At 36.8% G+C, this 23,247-nt stretch overlaps 1 protein-coding gene across 1 annotated transcript in view; it reads left to right on the top strand.

Annotated features, from left to right (window-relative positions):
* Positions 1-23,247, top strand: part of LOC111147554 (dynein axonemal heavy chain 8) — a 333,965-nt gene that overhangs the window by 22,626 nt on the left and 288,092 nt on the right. Inside the window, exons 5-9 of the mRNA XM_022503648.1 lie at positions 3,620-3,809; positions 4,501-4,664; positions 12,678-12,854; positions 13,874-13,987; positions 21,306-21,413. Of these exons, the coding sequence (XP_022359356.1) occupies positions 3,620-3,809; positions 4,501-4,664; positions 12,678-12,854; positions 13,874-13,987; positions 21,306-21,413 (753 nt within the window). The remainder of the gene's footprint in view (positions 1-3,619; positions 3,810-4,500; positions 4,665-12,677; positions 12,855-13,873; positions 13,988-21,305; positions 21,414-23,247) is intronic.

The raw sequence follows: 23,247 nt of genomic DNA, 5'->3' as shown, positions 1-23,247 counted from the left end.
AGCCGAAGGCAGAGGCTTTAACCCACTGAGCCACCCAGGCGCCCCTACTTTGGGCAATTTTTAAAAAAAATTCAATTTAATTTAATTTTTTCAGTGTTCCAAGATTCTTGTTTATGCACCACACCTATTACTCCTGCAATATATGCCCTCCTTAATACCCACCACCAGGCTCACCCATACCCCCACCCCCATCCCCTCTTTCTCAGAATCCACAGTCTCTCATGGTTTGTCTCCCACTCTGATTTCCCCCAATTCACTTTTCCCTTCCTTCTCCTAATGTCCTCCATGTTATTCCTTATGGTCCACAAGTAAGTGAAACTATATAATTGACTCTCTCTGCTTGACTTATTTCACTCAGCATAATCTCTTCCAGTCCCGTCCATGTTGATACAAAAGTTGGGTATTCATCCTTTCTGATGGAGGTGTAATATTCCATTGTATATATGAACCATATCTTCTTTATCCATTCGTCTGCTGAAGGGCATCTTGGCTCTTTCCACAGTTTGGCGATTGTGGCCATTGCTGCTATGAACATTGGGGTACATACAGCCCTTCTTTTCACTGCAATCTGAATCTTTGGGGTAAATACCCAGTAGTGCAATTGCAGGGTCATAAGGTAGCTCTATTTTTAATTTTTTAAGGAATCTCCACACTGTTTCCAAAGTGGCCGCACCAACTTGCATTCTCACCAACAGTGTAAGAGGGTTCCCCTTTCTCCACATCCTCTCCAACACTTGTTTTTTCTTGTCTTGTTAATTTTGGACATTCTAACTGGTGTAAGGTGGTATTGCAATGTGTTTTTTTTTTTTTTCCCCAAAGATTTTATTTATTTATTTGGGAGAGAGAGAAAGAGAGAACATGAGATGGGAGAAGGTCAGAGAGAGAAGCAGACTCCCTACAGAGCTGGGAGCCTGGTATGGGGCTTGATCCCGGGACTCTGGGATCATGACCTAAGCTGAAGGCAGTTGCTTAACCAACTGTGCCATCCAGGCACCCTCTCAATGTTTTTTTTTTGTTTTTTTTTGTTTTTTTTTGTTTTTAATTTTCTTTTCAGCGTAACAGTATTCATTGTTTTTGTACCACACCCGGTGCTCCATGCAATACGTGCCCTCCCTAATACCCACCACCTTGTTCCCCCAACCTCCCACCCACCACCCCTTCAAGACCCTCAGGTTGTTTCCATGTTGTTTTGATTTGAATTTCCCTGATGGCTAGTGATGGTGAACATTTTTTCATGTGTCTGATAGCTATTTGTGTGTCTTCTTTGGAGAAGTGTCTGTTCATGTCTTCTACCCATTTTTGATGTGATTATCTGTTTTATGGGTGTTGAGTTTGAGGAGTTCTTTATAGATATTGGATATCCGTCATCTGTCTGTAGTGTCACTTGTGAATATCTTTTCCCATTCTGTGGGTTGCCTCTTTGTTTTGTTGACTGCTTCCTTTCCTTTTATCTTGATAAAGCCCCAAAAGTTCATTTTCTCTTTTGTTTCCTTTGCCTTTGGAGACATGTCTTGAAATAAATTACTGTGGCTGATGTCCAAGAGATTACTGCCTATGCTCTCCTAGATTACTGCCTATGTTCTCCTCCAGGATTTTGATAGATTCCTACCTCATGTTGAGGTCTTTTATCCATTTCAAGTTTATCTTTGTGTATGGTGTAAGAGAATGGTTGAGTTTCATTCTTCTACACATAGCTGTCCAATTTTCCCAGCACGATTTATTGAAGAGACTGTCTTTTTTCCACCATATATTTTTCCCTGCTTTATTTAAGATTATTTGACCACAGAATTGGGGGTTCATATCTGGACTCTCCACTCTGTCCCACTGTCTATGTGTCTGTTTTTGTTCCAGTATCATGCTGTCTTGGTGACCACAGCTTTGTAGTAAAGCTTGAAATCAGGCAACGTGATGCCCCAGCTTTGTTTTTCTTTTTCAACATTTCCTTAGCAATTTGGAATCTTTTTTGTTTCCATTCAAATTTTATAATTGTTTGTTCCAGCACTTTGAAAAATGCCAGTGGAATTTTGATTGGGATGGCATTGAAAGTGTAGATTGCTCTGAGCAGTATAGACATTTTAACAATGTTTATTCTTCCAATCCATGAGCATGGAATGCTTTTCCATCTTTCTGTGTCTTTTTCAATTTCTTTCATTAATGTTCTGTAGTTCCTTGAGTACAGATCCTTTACCTCTTTGGTTAGGTTTATTCCAAGGTATCTTATGGTTCTTGGTGCTATAGTAAATGGAATCGATTCTCTAATTTCCCTTTCTATATTTTCATTGTTAATGTGTAAGAAAGCAACTGATTTCTGTACACTGATTTTATATCCTGTTACATTACTGAATTGCTGTATGAGTTCTAGTAGTTTGGGGGTGGAGTCTTTTGGGTTTTCCATGTAAAGTATCATGTCATCTGTGAAGAGAGAGAGTTTGACTTATTTCTTGCCAATTTGAATACCTTTTATTTCTTTTGTTGTCTATTGCTGTTGCTAGGACTTCTAGTACTATGTTGAATAACAGTGGTGGGAGTGGGCATCCGTGTCGTGTTCCTGAACTCAAAGGGAAGGCTGTCAGCCTTTCCCCATTGAGAATGATATTTGCCGTGGGTTTTTCATAAATAGATTTTATGAAGTTGAGCAATGTTCCCTCTATCTCTATACTTTGAAGAGTTTTAATCAGAAACGGATGCTGTATTTTGTCAAATGCTTTTTTTGCTTCAATTGAGTGGACCATGTGGTTCTTCTCTCTTCTCTTATTGATTTGTTCTATCACATTGATTGACTTGCAAATGTTGAACCACCCTTGCATCCCAGGGATAAATCCCACCTGGTCGTGGTGGATAATCTTTTTAATATACTATTGGATCCTCTTAGCTAGGATCTTGTTGAGAATCTTGGCATCCATATTCATCAGGGATATTGGTCTGAAATTCTTCTTTTTGATGGGGTCTTTGCCTGGCTTGGGGATCAGGTAATGCTGGCTTCATAGAAAGAGTCTGGAAGTTTTCCTTCTGTTTCTGTTTTTTGAAACAGCTTCAGGAGAATAGGTATTAGTTCTTCTTTGAATGTTTTATAGAATTCCTCAGGGAATCCGTCAGGTCCTGGGCAAGTTTCTTTAATCTTAATTTCTTGGCTTGGGATTTCCATGTCACTTAAATTGTATGAATTTAGATGTCATACTCATAGATGCTGGATTTCTGATTTCTGTGCTTTTGATTTCTTGAGCTGATCATTTTTTCCACTTAAAATGCTGGGCTAGTATCATTGCTCTTTCCCTATCCTGCTGGAGTTTTTCTAGTCCCATTTCTACTAAGCAATTTCTGCAGAAAGCTCAGCTTCATTTCCTTCACATCGTATAGGCTCCAGGCCATGTCTCCTTCCCTAGGTAGAAACTAAAGCACTGAGGAAAGTGTGGCCTTGATCAATCTATATGTGAATGGTTAGAATGGGGGCAGAATATAAACTTGTGGATTTTAGAACTCTCATTTTCATGACCACTTATGTTTTCCTATTAGTACATAAAAGTATTATCTATGCATATTGTAGTGTGAAATAGGTTATGATTTTCAGTTCTTTAATGGGATTAGCATACAAAATCACTTTTGAACACTACCCTTTCAGGAAGTGCTATTTACTGTACTGGATGCATCAAAAGGAATCCTAAATGGGATTAAGAATATGCTGTCAAGTGTATTTCTACCAGCTATTCTTGCAACAAATAATTGGGGTGCTCTAAACCAGTCCAAGCAAGGAGAATCTGAAAAACACATTTTCACTGAAACCATCAGCAGATACCTTTCATTTTTAGACGGTAAGTATAAAATTTAGTGCTTAGTAAATTGCTAAAAATAAGCAAATTAACTATAAGATATGTTATTTTTAAAAGATTTTATTTATTTATTTGAGAGGGAGAGAGCACATGCAGGCTCATGAGCAGGGGGAGGGGCAAGGGAAGAAGTAGACTCCCTGCTGAGCAAGCAGCTGGATATGGGCCTCAATCTCAGGACTCTGGGATTATGACCTGAGCCAAAAGCAGGTAGTTAACCAACTGAGCCACCCACGCACTCCTGTAAGATATGTTATTAAAGGTAATCATTAGAGGAAAAACATTCCATCTTAAAAGAAATTGTTAATCAAAGTAATTATGAGACCTAGAGATAAGAAATCAGATCCCTAGATCCTCTCATTTCCAGGGATCTTTGCAGGAGTACGATATGTTTTTTTTCTTCCATTGTAGTGGGAGGATTCTATTCTTATATTATTAATGAAAAATTTCACCACATTTTAAAATACTGCTTCACTATTAGCTCTTTTAAAAATGTATAATTTTATTATTTTATGTTATTAAAATAATATTATTAAAAATTATCTCATCACAATCTAATGATCAATTTGTATTATATTTTCATAAGGTATTCGATCTTTAACATTTGAGTAATTATAGCTGGAAACCACACATTGACATTAAAAACCTCTTCTCAATATTGTTTCTTCCCTCTTAGGTGCTAGAGTAAGTATCGAGGGAACAGTTATGTTAAAGAAGGTAGACAATATCGATTTTTCCAAACTGTACACATTTGAAGAAGTGACAGCTGCAGCTAGCAATTCAGAAACTGTTCGTCAGCTAGAGGAGGTGCTAATGACATGGTATAAACAGATTGAACAGGTGAGCTAACTCAAGTAATTACACCAGATATGAGTTGTAGTCCTCATCTGTGTCCTAGCCATTGCATTTTTGTCCCTAAAAGTAAAGGGAAGAGGAGTCCTGCAGCTTCTGTTATGAAACTTAGCCTATTCTTGACTCTAGTGCAAAATCATTGTTCTCTATCAATTTTATTTTATTTTATTCTTTTTAAAAGATTTTATTTATTTATTTGCCAGAGAGAGACACAGTGAGAGAGGGAAGACAAGCAGGGGGAGTGGGAGAGGGAAAAGCAGACTTTCCACTGAGCAGGGAGCCAGATGCAGGGCTTGATCCCAGGACCCGAGATCATGACCTGAGCTGAAGGTGGACGCTTAACGACTGAGCCACCAAGGTGTTCCTGAAAATCAATTTTAAATATTTTTCACTTTTAAGGAGGGAACCATAACAATATGGGTTGAGAGTGGAGAAATGAGTAATTAGGAATAGTTGGTGTTCATTTCCAATAGTTTGTATATTGCTTATACTCTTCATAAGCAGAAGAAAGAAGATACAAGGAAGTGACTGTAATCACAGTGCTAGACGCTAAATAAATAGCTCTTGATCAGTGGAATTATCTCTGTTGACCAAGAGGTTCAAACTAGGCTCATTCATGTCAGTACTGCAACCCCCTGGTCAAATAAATTTTTCTCTGGCAGTAGGAAAAGCAACAATAGGAATGGGGCATATGTCAACATTCTGAGAGGTACAAACCTACACTATACATACAACCCCAAATCAGCTACTATGTAATTGCTCTAAACTGAAAGAGGACACTATGAACCAACTCACAGATCTTATTCATGAACACAGGACAGTGGAAGTAAAGAAGAAAATCTTCAGTTAAGTGAAGACTAAGATAAAAAATCTTGACCAAGCCTGAGTTAGAGCATTTTCAATTTTACCTCTCTTAGAGCTATGTTAGAAAGAAGGAGGTACAGTTGGAATGGAAACATTGGAGGACTTTGGAAACTCCAACTGGGGTATGGCGTGCTGGCCACAGAATTTCTTCCAAGTGTCACTAGGAAATTGAAGTGGGTAATTGGACACCACAGGATTTCTGTACTCACCTACTATATCACTGGAGGAAGGGGGAATTGTAACCCATTGTGGGAATTAGGGTCTGACCTACACAATGGCTGAGGAGATCCTCTCCAACTATTATGATCAATCAATACAGATTTTCTTTCATAGAAATGAGCAAGCAAAAGAAAATAACTTGAGATTTAGCAACTTGAAATAAGAAAACCAAGTTGGGCAATTGCAACAGATAGCTCCAATTAAGCAGAATCAATGCAGGAAATGGAAAAGATCTTTAATCTGAAATAAAAATCTGAACTGTGACATCTAAAATAAATCTTGGTCAATAAAACAAACAAACAAACAAATAAAATAAACCTAATCCTTGTTCTTGACCTCTTGTCATACACAAAAATTAATCAAGATGGATTATAGACATACGTATGAAAGCTTAAACTTAAAAAACAGATACATGCAACAACATGGATGAATTTCAAAGATCCTTTGAGTGAACGAATGTAACCTTAAATAAGTAAGGTGAAAAATAAAACAAAACCTGTAAAGGAACCAGAGGACAACACAGGATTATATTAATATGTTCTTAAGATGCAAAACCCAGAAACCACAAAGGAAAAAAACTGACATACTTGACTATATGAAAAAATTTAAGAACTTCCATATGGCAAAAATTATCATGGGAAAAACTAAGAAATAAATGATATTCTGGGGGAAAATATTATCAGCATATATAACAAAGAGTTAGTATCCATAATATATAAAGAACCTCTATAAATCATTAAGAAATGAGCAATATAGAAAAAAAATAGGCCAAGGATATAAACAACATCATTCAAGGAAAATATATGGAGATATTTGACCTAGGGGGAAAAACAGAGTTGGGAGTATCATGATAACTTCAAATATTTGACGGGATTTCATGTCATTGAAAGTCTCAATGTATGGCCCTAAATGGCAGAAGTAAGACCAGAATGTGATGGCTATAAGGAGAGAGATTTTTAATTTAGAAATCAGGGTAACTTTCTCAAAGAATCCTCTCCACACAAAAAAATTAGAATGTGGGGCACCTGGGTGGCTCAGTGGGTTAAGGCCTCTGCCTTCAGCTCAGGTCGTGATCTCAGGGTCCTGGGATCGAGCCCCGCGTCGGGTTCTCTGCTCAGTGGGGAGCCTGCTTCCTCCTCTCTCTCTGTGCCTGCCTCTCTGCTTACTTGTGATCTGTCTCTGTCAAATAAATAAATAAAATCTTAAAAAAAAAATAGAATGTGCTGCATTCCTGAAAGTATCCACATTGAGGCTGATAATTATCTATAAATAATGTTATAACAAGAATTAAACATCAAAAGAGTTGTTTGATTTAGTTAATTCTTTTTTAAAGTTTTTTAATTTATTTATTTGACAGAGAGAGACACAGTGAGAGAGGGAAAACAAGCAGGGGGAGTGGGAGAGGGAAAAGTAGATTTCCCACTGAGCAGGGGAGCCAGATGCAGGGCTTGCTCCCAGGACCCTGGGATCATGACCTGAGCTGAAGGCAGAGGCTTTAACCCATTGAGCCACTCAGGCACTCCTGATTTAGTTAATTTTTAAAGTCCATTTTCATTCTTTAATTCAGTGATTCAAGCTATATAGACTTTCAGCCATTTAAGAAAACTTGAAACTTATCTTTAGTATCCTCTATTTAAGGAGATGGGGAAGATTGTGATAATATCAGGAAAGAGTTCCATATACCATGGTTAAAATTAAAAGCAAATAATTATTTCATGAATTAAAGAAAGCACCTTCATAGGTCTGAAAAATCAGCTATGTATTTTACCTCTTTGTATTCTTAAAACGTTACATCACAATTTAAATTATGTCGAGTTATGGGACTCCTGGGTGACTCTGTCGGTTAAGGGTTCAACTCTTGATCTAAGTTCAGATCTTGATCTCAGGGTTGTGAATTCAAGCCCCGTTTTGGGTTCCATGTTGGGGGTGGAAGCTACTTAAAAATAAATAAATAAATAAATAAAGTAACATAATAAACATAAAAGGTACAGAAAATAACATAACAATGACTCCTGAAACAAAGACTCTTGAAATTAAACAGATACTGATTGCCACATTTGCTTCTGATCTGTTTTATTTTCACAAAAGCCTCCAACCCATCCCTTTTCCTTCCTTCTGTATTACCACTGTCCTGATGTTTTTGTCTTCTTTCATTCCCCTGAAAGTTTCACACTTTTATTGTGTTTGCATACTTACAAGCTTTAAATTATATATAAAAATAAATTATGTATATATATATATAAATACAGAATATATATTTGTGATTAAAATCTTTACACAAATGGTATAACACCATTAAATATAATTTTACAGTTTTTAAAAAAATATTTTAATTTATTTATTTGACAGACAGAGATTACAAGTAGGCAGAGGAGACAGAGAGAGAGGAGGAAGCAGGCTCCCCGTCGAGCAGAGAGCCCGATGTGGGGCTCAATCCCAGGACCCTGGGACCATGACCTGAGCCGAAGGCAGAGGTTTTAACCCACTGAGCCACCCAGGCGCCCTTTATAGTTTATTTTTTTCTCATTTAGTATTCTCTTTAATCTATGTTGGTTCAAGTAAATTAAATTGTTCACTTAATTACTGCCTGATATTCCTCTATAAAGAAGTCAGTTTGCTATATAAATTTTCACACATTAATGACACATTTAAATCATGTCTAATATCCTCTGTTTAAGGAGGTAAAGAGGTTTATTCATCCATTCCCTCAGAAGGACAGTTGTTTCTATCTTTTCCTTCTTCTTCTTCATTTTTTGCTATTACAAACAATAATAATACATATTCAATGAATACTTTTTTTTTTAAGATTTATTTATTTATTTGCCAGAGAGAGAGAGAGCGAGTGAGCACAGGCAGGCAGAGTGGCAGCAGAGGCAGAGGGAGAAGCAGGTTCCCGCTGAGCAAGGAGCCTGATGCGGGACTCGATCCCAGGACGCTGGGATCATGACCTGAGCAGAAGGCAGCCGCTTAACCAACTGAGCCATCCAGGCGTCCCTCAATGAATACTTCTGTTCAGATCTCCTTTGCACATATTCCAGAATTTCTCAGTGGAATTGCTGAGAGAAGTAGTATATAAATCTTTACTGGATATTACAAAGCCCTTCAAGTAGTGGTTATATTAACTTATTTTTACATAGCATATGAGAGTTCCTGTTTCTTCAGATCTTTTGTTACACTTGCGATTGTTAGACTTTTAATCTTTGCCAGGATGTTGGGTGTGAAAGGATATCTTATTTTGCATTCCTCTGACTTCTGTTGAGGGTTGAGCACATTAAATGACTATATAGGTTTCCTCTTTGTTGAGTTCCTTGTTCACATCCTTTGTTGAGTTCCTTTAGTTCAGATTGCTTGATGAAATGTTGGAGTTTAAATAATATTTTCCAGATGTTAATCCTTTGTTGGTCCACAATGTGTCCTACATTTGGTATGGTGTCTTTAGTTATGTGAAAGTTTTACATTTTAATGTACATTTATTAGTTACACATTGTAATTTAGCTTCAACTTAGTTACCTCCAGTGTCTAGGAACTTTGTGCTTTTTTGTATTTTACTTAAGTAACCTTTGTTTAGGGGCGCCTTGGTGGCTCAGTGGGTTAAAGCCTCTGCCTTTGGCTCAGATCATGATCCCAGGGTCCTGGGATCGAGCCCCGCGTCAGGCTCTCTGCTCTGCAGGGAGCCTGATTCCTCCCCTCTCTCTCTCTGCCTGCCTCTCTGCCTACTTGTGATCTCTCTCTCTCTCTCTCTGTCAAATAAATAAAATCTTAAAAAAAAAAAAGAAACCTTTGTTTAGTATTATGAAGATATTCTCTTATTTATTTATTTTAAATAGTGAAACCTACAGAAATGAATACAATAAAAGAAATGAATTATTGTAAAGTGAGCATTCATGTAACTTTTTGCAAAAGTTAAGAAGCAGCATTACCAACTCCTTAAAATCCCCATGCAGCCCTCTTCCCAGTTTCAACTCCCTTTTCTTCCCCCTAGTGGTAACCGTTTCCCTGACAATTATGGTATTCAGTTGCATGCTTTTACTTTATAATTTTACCCTCATCTTGTATATTTTCTTTAAAAGCTTTGCCATGCTGTTTATAACGTTTAGGTTTTTAATATATCTGGAATTATTTGTGTGTGTGTATGTGTGTGTGTATGTAAGGCAACAAATTAATTTTGTTTTTTTTTTCCATATAGTTAGCCAGTTGTCCCAAAACTGAGCTGTTTAATTAACAGCCTATTGTTTCCGTTTTAAAAATTTATTTATTTATTTAAATTAAATTAATTAACATTTAGTGTACTATTAGTTTCAGAGGTAGAGTTCAGTGATTAATCAGTCTTATATAGTACCCAATGGTCATCATATCATTTGCTCTCCTTATTGTCCATCACTCGGTTATCCCATCCTTATTCCCCCTCCCCTCCAGCTACCTTCAATTTGTTTCCTGTGATTAAGAGTCTCTTGGGGTGCTTAGGTGGCTCAATCAGTTATGTGTCTGCCTTCAGCTCAGGTTGTGATCTCAGGGTTCTGGGATTGAGCCCCACATCAGGCTCCTTGTTCAGTGGGGAGCCTGCTTCTCCCACTGTCTCTGCCTCTCTCTCTTTCTGTCAAATGAATAAATCTTTTTTTAAAAAAAGAGTCTCTTCCAGCAATTGCACTACTGGGTATTTACCCTAAAGATACAAATGTAGTGATCCAAAGGGGCACGTGCACCCCAATGTTTATAGCAGCAATGTCCACTATAGCCAAACTATGGAAAGAGCCTAGATGTCCATCAACAGATGAATGGATAAAGAAGATGTAGTATATATACACAATGGAATATTATGCAGCCATCAAAACCCCCAAAATCTTGCCATTTGCAATGACACAGATGGAACTCAAGGGTATTATATTAAGCGAAATAAGTCAATCAGAGAAAGATAATTATCATATGCACTCACTAATATGAGGAATTTGAGAAACAAGACAGAGGATCATAGGGGAAGGGAGGGAAAAATGAAACAAGAGGAAACCAGAGAGGGAGACAAACCATAAGAGACTCTTAATCTCAGGAAACAAACTGAGGGTTGCTGGAGAGGAGGGGGGTGGAAGGGATGGGGTGGCTGGTGATGGACATTGGGGAGGGTATGTGCTATTGTGAGCACTGTGAATTGTGTAAGACTGATGATTCACAAACCTGTACCCCTGAAACAAATAATACACTATATGTTAATAAAAAATAAAAAAAGAAGAGCCTCCACATATGAGTGAAATCATATGTTAATTGTTTCTCTCTGATTGACTTATTTTGTTTAGCATAATACCCTTGAGTTCCTTCTATGTTGTTGCAAGTGGCAAGATTTCTTTTTTTTTTGATTGGCTTCATAGTATTTCATTGTGTATGTATATGTATATGTATATGTATATGTATATGTATATGTATATATCATATCTTCTTTATCCATTCATCTGTCAATGGGCATCTGGGCTCTTTCCATAGTTTTAGTCCATTTTTTCCTAAAACATTTTAAAAAAGATTTTATTTATTTAATTGAGAGAGAGAGAAAGTGAGAGAGAGCATGAGAGGAGAGAAGGTCAGAGGGAGAAGCAGACTTCCCATGAATTGGGAGACTGATGTGGGACTCGATCCTTGGACTCCAGGACCATGACCTGAGCTGAAGGCAGTTGCTTAACCAGCTGAGCCACCCAGGCACCCTTCCTAACACATTTTTAATAACACTTCTGTAATATATCAAATTTCAAAATCCACTGTCTGTCCCACTGGTGTACTTATTTGGGTTTTACACTCATATAATATTGCTTTCATTTCTGTAGTTTTTTACTAACTCAATATTTGGCATGGCAAGTCACTTTCTGTATTTTTCTTCAAAATTACATTGATTATTTCTGGTTAATTGTTTTTCCAAATTAATTTTAAGACTAGTTTGTCAAGTATCACAAAAAACGCTATTGAGATTTTGATTGTATTTTGTTGAATATATACATTAATTTAAAGAAAATTGTCATCTTTATATGGTTGAATTTTTTCATCCATGAACATGGTATCTCTCTACTTATTTGGGCTTTCTTTTGTATGTTGAAAGTACGTTTTCTAATTTTATTCATATTGCACATTCTTTGCTAATCTCTAGATATCTTATCATTGTTGTTATTTATTATAACCAATGCTCTTTTTTTAGAAGTTACATTTTTGGATTGCTAGATGGCTTGTAGAGAAATGCTACTGATATTTATGTATACATGTATACATGCAGTAATCTTACTGAATTATTCACTTTTACTAAGTGTGAAAGTTTATCTTTAGATATTTTTGAATTTTAAAAATGTAACCAACCATATCATCTTTGATTATGTCATTTTCGTTTTTTCATTTCCAATTCTTATGCCTTTTGTTAACTCTGCTTATCTTGTTTGGAGACCTTCATTAACAGGTTGAATAGAAGTGGGCGGTATTAGTGGCAAACTTGTCTTGCTTGGTTTTAAAGTGATATTTTATAAAATTTCATCTTTAAGTATGAGTTTGCTGTAGATTTTTGGTAGATACTATTTGTCATGTTAAATTCCCTTTTGGGCACCTGGATGGTTCAATGATTAAGTGTCTGCCTTCAGATAAGGTCATGACGCCAGGGTCCTGGGATAAAGCCTGCATCAGGCTCCCTGTTCAGTGGGAAGTCTGCTTCTCCCTCTCCCACTCCCCCTGCTTGTATTCTATCCCTCACTCTCTCTCTCTGTCAAATAAATAAAATCTTAAAAAAAAGAGAAAAAGAAGGAAATTACCTTTTGTTCTCAGTTAAGAGTTTTTAATATTATTATTCAGTGCTGAAAGTTGTTTTTTTATAAGCTCTCTTTGAAAAGATGCAAATAATAAGGATTTACCAAAGGAGAAAGTAACATTTCTATAATCTGTGAATTCTTTTGATTGCAGGTACTTATTGAGAGTGAGCAAATGAGAAAAGAAGCTGATGACTCAGGTCCACTCACCGAACTGGAACACTGGAAGCGCATGTCAGCCAAATTCAACTACATCATTGAACAGATTAAAGGGACAACATGTAAGGCTGTTATAAATGTGCTTAATGTTGCACACTCCAAACTGTTGAAGGTAAAATGTCTTTTATTTTAAAATTTGTTATGTTTCCGAACAACCAACTGGAAAATTACCCTTCTTGAACTGCTTCTTCACATCATGTACTGGAACCATATACTTACAAGTGTTAAATTTTGAATAAGGCTTTCTTATATTCTACAATTATTTCCCAAAGTAAAAAAAGAAGTATAGAAATATTTAGTTCTCAATATTTTCACACCAATTTTGACAATACTCCTGTAGGGTGATTGCCATTTATTTTTAATTTGTTTTTAAAACCACGAATCAATAGAGGCTCAGGGAGGTAAAGAATTATATAGAAAGTAAAAAACAAAAATAATGTGGTCAGTATACATCTCCTGTCCACCATTCCACAGTTTGGTTTGATTCTTTCTGGGTCATTTTCTTTTGCTATATTCTTCCTTAAAAAAATCTTTATTTATCTACATCTGTATCTATGTATCTATATCTTTCCATCTGTATGTATATCCTATTCTCAAAGACCCAAAGTAATGTAATGTCACAAATAAGTAACCTAGAAAAATCACTCCAGATAGAAGCAAGGCCAGTTTAAGCCTACAAACAGGATGTTAATTTCAAACAGAATGAGCCTTCAGTTCTACTAAGTCATTTAGGGTATTTATAATAACCTTAAGTCTTTTCTTTAAAGGTTTTTATTTTTATTTATTTATTTTTAAAGATTTTATTTATTTATTTGATAGAGATCACAAGTAGGCAGAGAGGCAGGCAGAGAGTGAGAGATGGAAGCAGGCTCCCTGCTGAGCAGAGAGCCCCATGTGGAGCTTCATCCCAGGACCCTGGGATCATGACCTGAGCCAAAGGCAGAGGCTTTAACCCACTGAGCCACCCAGGTGCCCCATAATAACCTTAAGTCTTAAATAATATAAGAAAAAATACATCATTCACATTTTAGTATCAACTACTTTAGGGAAGATAGCTTGAATTTCTTGATTAAAATTAAGTACAGTGATATATTTGGATATTTCATGATATTCTTATACATTTTTTCTTAGAATTGGCGTGATTTGGATGCAAGAATAACAGATACAGCAAATGAATCAAAAGATAATGTCAGATACTTGTACACTCTAGAAAAAGTATGTCAGCCTCTCTATAACTATGACCTCGTAAGTATGCTTTTTAAAGTGTAGTTTGAACAATAACTCATTTTAAAGTAACTTTATAATGTGTACTGGGAAATGCATACTGCAGACAAGTTAAAGTGTAGTTTGAAAAATAACTCATTTTAACGTAACTTTTTAATATATGTGTACTGGGAAATGCATACTGCAGACAAGTTATTTCAAAGATATACTTTCCTATTATATAAATATGATGAATTAAAAACTCATTTAAACCTACATTTAAATATTTGATATTATCATACATATAATCTCATTTGTGAGTTAAACTAATTAATTACTGTATTGAAGCATAACAAATTACCCCAGAATTGACTGACTTAAAGAAATAAGCATTTACTACGTCACAGTTCCTGTAGGTCAAGAATCCGGGCATAGCATAGCTTGAGTGCCTCTGCTTCATGGTCTGTAATGAAGTTGTGGACAAAATTGTTAGCTAGCAATCTGGTCTCAGTGTAGTGGAGGCTGACAGCTAGAGAGTCCACTTCTAAGCTCACTCATGTGATTGTTGGAAGGCTCCAGTTACACAGCGCATGAGACTTTCAGTAGGGTAACTTCCTTCCCCTAGGGTGAATGATCCAGGATTGAGCAAGAGAGAGTACCCAACCAGTATTACCCTGATATCAAAGCACTTCAAGAAAAGAAAATCTATTATAGGTCAACATCTTTGATGAATATAGATGCAAAAATTTTCAACAAATACAAGCAAACCAAATTCAACAGCACATTAAAAGGATCATACACCTGACCAAATTTGAATTATTCCTGGGATGCAAAGATGGGTCAACATATGCAAATAAACACATATGACATGAAGGGTTAATAGAATAAAAGAAAAAAATCATATGATCATTTCAATCGATGCAGAAAAAGCAATTGACAAAATGTAACAACCACTCATAACAAAAACTCTCAAAAACTTGAGTACAGAAGGAATGTACTTCAACTTAATAAAAGCCCTATATGAGAAGCCCACAGCTAACATCATACTCAACAGTAAAACTGAAAGCTTTTTCTCTAAGATCAGGAACAAGACAAGAGTGCCCTCTCTTGCCAATTTTATTCAACATAGTACTGGAGGTCATAGCTAGAGCAGTCAAAAATAAAAAAGAAATAAAAGGCATTCAAATTGGAAAGGAAGAAGTAAAATTATTTCTGTTTGTAGATGATACGATACTGTATATGGAAAACCCTGAAAAATCCACCAGAAACTTTTAAAACTAATAAACAAATTCAGTAAAGTTGCAGGATACAAAATTACATACAGAAATTAGCTGTATTTCTATGCATTAACAACAAATTGTTGTTGTTACAACAACAAATTGTTGTGTTGTAACAACACATGGAATTCCCCATGTGGCCCAGTTGGTTAAATGTCTGCCTCCTGCTCAGGTCATGATCCCAGGGTTCTGGGATCAAGTCCCACTTCTCTCTCTGACTGCTGCTCCCCCTGCTTCTGCTCTCTCTCTCTCTCATTCTCTGAAAAATAAATAAATTATTTAAAAGAGTATTTAAAAAACCCCAAAACATCTGAAAAGAATTAAGGAAAACAATCTCATTACAATATCATCAATAAAATAAAATACTCAGTAATAAATTTATTCAAGGAAATGAAAGAGCTATACCCTGAAAGCCATAACACTTTGATGAAAGAAAATGAAGAAGACAAAAATAAATGGAAAGGTATCCCATGTTCATGGATTGGAAGAATGAATATTTTTACAATTTCCATACTACACAAAGCCATCTATAAATTCAAGACAACCCCTATCAAAATTCCAATGGCATTTTTTTCAATAAAGGAACAAAGTCCTAAAATGTGTATGGAACCACAAAAGACCCCCACAAACAAAAACAATCTTGAGAAAGGAGAACAAACCTAGAGACATTGCACTTCCTGATTTCAAGCTATACTGCAAAACTGTAGTAACCAAAACAGTATGGTACTGGCATAAAAATGGACACCTAGACCAACTGGACAGAAACAAGAGCCTAGAAATAAATCCTTTCATATACGGCTAAAAAAATTTGACAGGAGCCAAGAATACTCAGTGAGGGAAGAATAGTCTCTTCAATTAATGGTATTGGGAAAACTGGATAATCACGTGCATAAGAATGAAATTAGATCCCTATCTTACATTGCTTACAAAAATTAACGTGGGATGGATTAAAAATTTAAATGTAAGACCTAAAACAATAAAACTCTTGGAAGAAAAAACAGGGTGATATCTCTGTGACTTTGGTTTTTGGAATGATTTTTTGGATATGACACCAAACATACAAGCAACAGAAGCAAAAATAAGTGTGACTACATCAAATTAAAAAGCTTCTGCACAGCAAAAGAAATAATCAACAAAATGGAAAGGCAACCTTGAATGGGAGGAAATACTTGCAAACGATATGTTAGATAAGGAATTAATGTTCAAAATAGGTAAGAATTTGTTCAACTCAATAAAAAAGAACAAACAATGCAATAAAAAATGGGCAGAGGAGATATGAGGAAGTGGAGAGGCAACGTGGGGGGGTTGGGGATTAGGAAAAGAATAAATGAAACAAGAAGGGATTGGGAGGGAGACAAACCATGAGAGACTCTTAATCTCACAAAACAAACTGAGGGTTGCCGGGGGTGGGGGATAGGGAGAGGGTGGTGGGGTTATGGACACTAGGGAGGGTATGTGCTATGGTGAGTGCTGTGAAATGTGTAAACCTGGTGATTCACAGACCTGTACCCCTGGGGCTAATAATACATTATATGTTTATAAAAAAATTAAAAAATTGTTAAAAAAACAAACAAATAAAAATGGGCAGAGGAACTGGACAGATGTTTTCTCAAAGGAGTCATCCAAATCAATGAATACATGAATGCATGAAAAGATGCTCAACATCACTAATCAGGGAAGTGCAAATCAAAATCACGTGTGATACCACCTCACACTTATTAGAATGGCTATCATCAAAAAGACTAGCTAAGAAGTGCTGAGAAGGGTGTGGAGAAAATGGAACCCTTGTGCACTGATAGTGGGAATGTAAATTGATGCAGCCACAATGGAAAACAGAATGGAAGTTCCTCAAAATATTAAAAATAGCACTATCCTATGATCCACTACCAGGTATCTAGACAGAGTAAATGAAATTTACTTTGAAATTAGAATTGAATTAATTCTATTTTAAATTAAATGAAATTAGAATCTTTTTTTTTTTTTTTTTTTTAGAGATTTTATTTATTTATTTGACAGAGAGAGATCACAAGTAGACAGAGAGGCAGGCAGAGAGAGAGAGAGAGAGAGAGAGGGAAGCAGGCTCCCTGCTGAGCAGAGAGCCCGATGCGGGACTCGATCCCAGGACCCTGAGATCATGACCTGAGCCGAAGGCAGCGGCTTAACCCACTGAGCCACCCAGGCGCCCATGGCATTCTCTAAGTTAAAATGCGTTCAAAATAATTTATATTAGTATCTCATACACATATTCGGCTTTCTCCATTCTAATTTTTGAAGAAATAGTCAAAGCCTCTACACATACGGCTGTTGACTATATGGTTTGGTTGACCAGACTTCTGGGGGCCAGGAAAAATGCTGGTGTCATCCTAGAGGCAGGGAAAGAGGAAGAGTCTGTGTTCCATATCATTTAGATTTGGCTGAGAGGGTTGTGTTTAGGGCTGGTTCATACCCCTCCCATGAGGGCCTTGGAGTTTAACATGGGTGGGGAGGGAAAGATGTTGGGCTGAGAGTTTTGAGCAGGTGCAGCTCTTAGAGCCATGCAGGAATCCATCCTCCATGAGAGAGAATAGGAAGACTTCCAGTCTTTAATTGATTCCATAAAGACATGATGGGTTTTACTTACAACTTATTTACACCCCTAGTACTAGCAACTCAACTTCTGTTGGGGACCTTTTGAAATCTGTTTTTCATAAGAACATTTTGTATCACTTTTTAGGTGTTTGTGTGCATATGACCATGAGTAAAGCAAACCAGACAGTATGGTGATAGAGAAACATGGCCATTAATTAGCTCACTCAGTAGCATAGTGACCTGATTTCCCAGCTTTACAGGATGTGCAGTTAAAATTTGTGTCTAAGAAAAATCAGAATTTTCACATGTCACATGTATACAGGGTTATTCACAAGAACTGAAGATGCACATCTTAAATACACATATATCTAAAGCCTATTCTAGGACTACCTGCAAGTAGGTCTTGAGTGAAAAATAATAGATGAGGCACATGTACTAAAATATTAACTGTTGTCAAGTGTAGTGATGGGTATAAATGATCATTATACTGTTCTCTGTACTTTTCTATATATTTAAAGCTTTTCATTATAAAAGTAAACGTGGAAGAAAGGTACAATGCTTTTTATTATTATCAAGAACTCTACATTTTTAGGTATACTACTTTCAAGTTCTTTGTTCAAGAGACTTGTTTAAATTTATATAAGTTTCAAATCTTTTAGTTTTAGTGTTCTTTTCATCTTAGTAATTTAAAACTTTTTACTCAATTGCTCTAGTGTGGCTGTACCCTATTATTATTATTATTATTTTGTTGTTATTAAACTCTTTACATTCTCTCATGCAGGAATGTTTCAAACATTATCTTTGAAATTAAAGAAGTTCTAATAGTATTGTCCTATAATTGCATCCCCCTCATATACTCACTATTTTTGAGGTTTCAAAAATTCTATTTATCCTCATTTTCTTTTTCTCATTAAAAGCAAACAGCAACTGCTGTTTGTAACTCACATTTGAGCAGGAAAAGTGCAGAGGACTCATACTTCCATTTCTTGTGGATAAATTTTATGAATTTTGTGTTTAATGTTTCATTTTATTAACTTAGTGTTACAATTTCTGCTATTGGCATATCTATCATCATGTATTTTACATACAAAGTGTCTGAACACTGTATAGATAGGTAAGAACTGTGTGCTCTAGGAGCTTCTATTAGAAATGATGTTTAAAATTTAGATGGAGGGCATTTTCCTGATGGAGCCATTTGATGCCATCTCTGAGCCTTCTTCATTGGAATTATGGGTACTTTGTAGACTTGCCTTATTGAGAGTGGAAGGGTCCCCTCCTAGGCTTATTTTTGTTACACTCTTCTTGAGATACAGATAACACATATAATATGAATTCTGACATACAAGGTTTCCTGCAAAGTAATGATATTAATTTCATAAACCACATACCATTGAGCTAATTATATCATAGTTACAACTTATACCTAGGACACACAGTACACTAATTAGTAATTGTTATTTCTAGGGTGCCTGGGTGGCTGAGTCGATTAAGCATCTAACTTCAGCTCAGGTCATGATCTCTGGGTCCTGGGATTAAGCCCTGAATTGGGCTCCCCACTGTGGGGGGAAGCCTGCTTCTCCCTCTTCCTCTGCCTGCTGCTCCCCCTGTTTGTGCTGTCAAATAAATAAATCTTTTAAAAAAAAGTTGTTATTTCTGGTTTTATTTATTTTATCACCATTAAAACATCTTTCATATATTTTATACTGTCCTAGCAATTAAGAGACAACCTCCTTGTGGGAATGCCATTGACCTTACCTGTTCTTCCAATCTGATTTGCATCATAGTTAAAAGCATGGTCTCAAAATCTCAGGCACATAACTGTGGTTATGTAACAATTGTAGAGACCTAGACAATAGGTCTCTATTTTCTCATCCGCACAATGGGAATAATCATAATACTTTATTTGATAGATTCTAAGACAGTAATCTTTTTTTCACATTTAACATCCCTGTACTCAGAGCACATCTCATAGTTTCTCTAGTTTTATGAATCATTGTGGATGTGCCTTAACATGATCTTAGATTATTAGTTCTCCCCTTGGGTAGTATTTTTTGTTTTGTGAATTTGTGTGAATACAGATTGCCGTGCGTAAGTAACTAGACTGTGGTACAAATTCTCAGGAATAGTTTATTTTCCCAGCCTACCCAAGGAGCAAAATATGGACACGGAAGCTTTGTTCCTGTCATTTTCTCCATGGCTGGTTTATTTCATGACTACCTTTACAGAAGGCATACAGCTCATTGGTGACTTAGTTTTATGCAGGGGTGGGGGTGGTTAAGGCTCCCCATCTTGAGCATTTTTTTTCCTTCCTCAGTAGCATGTAAAGAATTGGTGCAGTCTTGCGATGATCAAACCTACCTTAAATGCTCATTATTAGCATAAATGAAGGTAATATGAGAAGCTTTTTTCCTGGTACCTGGCCTACAGGAAGCATTCAGTATGTGTCAGTGATGCTTTATCTCTCTGTTGCACTCCATTTCCTTTGTTGTATACCGATACATTTGTTTCACTGGTTTGTGTGCATCTCTCCCACTCTGCTGTGACCTCCTCCAGAAGTTCCCTTATACTTGAATTTCTCCCGATATCCTCTGAAACAAGTGGCATTGAGTAGGCTTGCTGAAAGGTGAATCGAATTGACTTAAGTGGAAATGAGTTGTAGTCTGATCACTGTCTTTAACTGGCTTTCTTACCATAAGCAAGTCTCTTTACCCTTCAAGATACCAAGTTTCGGGGCGCCTGGGTGGCTCAGTGGGTTAAGCCTCTGCCTTCGGCTCAGGTCATGATCTCAGGGTCCTGGGATCGAGTCCCGCATCGGGCTCTCTGCTCAGCAGGGAGCCTGCTTCCCTCTCTCTCTCTCTCTGCCTGCCTCTCTGTCTACTTGTGATCTCTCTCTGTCAAATAAATAAATAAAATCCTTAAAAAAAAAAGATACCAAGTTTCTTCATCTTTAAAAAGATCATCTTGGGGACACCTAGATGGCTCAGCAGTGAAGTGTCTGCCTTTGGCTCAGGTCCTCAGGTTCCTGGATCGAGCCCTGTGTTGGGCTCCCTTGCCCAGTGGAGAGCATGCTTCTCCCTCTCCTTCTGTCCCTCCCCTGCTCATGTTCTCTCTCACTCTCTCACTCTCGCTCTATCTCAAGTAAACAAATAAGATCTTTTTTTAAAAAGGTCGTCTTGAACTATTAATCCTTAAAATTACTTTCACCTCTAAAATTGTATTTTTAAATAAACTTTTAAATTTAGATGTACAGAAAAGTTACAATGATAGTACAGAATTCTCTTCACCCAGTTTCTCCTGTTAGGATCTTGTATTACCTTGGTACATTTGTCAAAACTGATGACCTTTCTCTCTTCCAAGATCCAGTCTAGGATGCTACATTGCTTTTAGTAAAATTTGACTCTAAGATAAAAATGTTACACTATTTTATCTGCGGTTAGAGTTTTGAATATTATGGGATATTGGTTATTAAAACTATAAATATATGATGGAATTCACTTAATATATTTCAATTTTAGGTTTCCATGGCTCATGGAATACAAAATTTGATTAATGCCATCAGAATGATTCACAGTGTGTCACGGTATTATAATACCTCAGAGAGAATGACCTCACTGTTTATCAAGGTAAGTTCCCAAGGGAAGAAATCACAAATGTAACCTTGTAAAAAAGTTAACAATATTTTCCCTCTGGGCCAGGGAAGGGAAATGGGAAGTTGGGGTGCCTCTCAGAATTCTGGATTTGAATACTTCCAGGGGACAAGAAAAGAAATGTGTTGACTGGTCAGTTGTACTTAATTGAAGGCTACCTTATTCTTGTCAGAGGTAAGCCGTCAGGCTTTTTGTTTAAATGTAGCTGGTCCTTTCCTTTCCTTTCTTCTTCTTCTTTTTTTTTTTTAGATTTTATTTATTTATTTGACACAGAGAGAGATCACAAGCAGGCAGAGAGGCAGGCAGAGAGAGGAAGGGAAGCAGGCTCCCCAATGAGCAGAGAGCCCGATGTGGGGCTCGATCCCAGGACCCTGAGATCACGACCCTAGCCGAAGGCAGAGGCTCAACCCACTGAGCCACCCAGGTGCCCCTTTCCTTTCCTTTCTTTTCCTTTCCTCTCCTCTTTTCCCTCCCCTCCCCTCATCCTATCTCCTTTCTTTTCCTTTCTTGTCCTATCCCATTCTCTCCTTTCCCCTTTCTCCTTTCTTGTCTTTTCCATTTCTTTCTCCTTTCCTTTCTTTTCTTCTTTTTTCTTCCTTCCTTTCTTTCTTAGAGAGAAGTGGTGGGGAGGGGCAAAGGGAGAGGGAGAGAGAGAATCCTAAGTAATCTCCATACTCAGTGCGGAGCCTGACATGGGGCTTAATCTCACGATCTGGAGATCATAGCTGGTGCTTTTCTAATTTATTCATTCCAAATAGTTCTGCTCAAGAGCTAAGAATTATGTGCATGATCAACAACACTTCTTTAGCTACTCCCACCAGTACTGTAATTTGTGTAAAATCTTCCTCTGTCGTGACATATGGTTCATTACTTAAATAATTAGAAAAACCACCCAATAGACAGATTTCTTTGTGTTGCAAGCAAAACATAAACACATAAAATAACAGTCACATCTCAGTTCTCTTTTTTAAAAATCAATCAGTGGGGGCGCCTGGGTGGCTCAGTCGGTTAAGTGGCTGCCTTTGGCTTGGGTCATGATCCCAGAGTGCTGAGATCGAGCCCTGAATCGGGCTCCCTGCTCAGTGGGGAGTCTGCTTCTCCCTCTGCCTGCTGCTCTGCCTACTTGACTCTCTATCTGTCAAATAAGTAAATAAAATCTTAAAAAGAAATCAATCAGTAGATTTAATCACTATCCATCTCTTAAATAAGGCAAGAATGTTAGTATTTTCCCCCATCACTTGTGTCTTTCTTGGTATATATGTCCCACGCTGAGATTTCTTGTTCCATAGTTTTAAAATATTTTTAAACATTTTGTCTAATATTTTGTGAACATTATGAATCCACATGTGTTCAGAATAAAATTCAAGCATTGCTAGTTTCTTTGATCACCTCCATTTTGTGATTTTCACATCTTTCTTCTCCTTGGATTCACTATTTCTTCAGCCAAGAAGTATTCTCCAGTGGTTCTTTCAGAGAGGGTCTATATGTGGTAAACCTCTGAATTCCTGCACGTCTGAAAATAACTTCATTTTTGTCCTGCCACTCAAATTTTAGTTTCACTGGGATTCCAAGTTCAACATAATTTTCTCCTGGAAATGTGAAGTGTTGTTGTCTCTTATTCAGTACTGTTGATAAGAAATTTATGCTAATCTGATTTTTTCCTTTGTAGGCACCTTGTCTTATTCTTTCAAGAAGATCTTAGGATTTTTTTTTTAAGATTTATTTATTTATTTATTTGACAGACAGAGATCACAAGTAGGCAGAGAGAGAGAGAGAGAGAGAGAGAGAGGAGGAAGCAGGCTCCCCGCTG

Source organism: Enhydra lutris, unplaced genomic scaffold (assembly GCF_002288905.1).
Source record: "Enhydra lutris kenyoni isolate GAN:26980312 unplaced genomic scaffold, ASM228890v2 scaffoldscaffold17, whole genome shotgun sequence".
NCBI lineage: Eukaryota > Metazoa > Chordata > Mammalia > Carnivora > Mustelidae > Enhydra > Enhydra lutris.
Note: the sequence above shows the minus strand (reverse complement) of the source record. Positions and strands in the feature narration are given on the sequence as shown.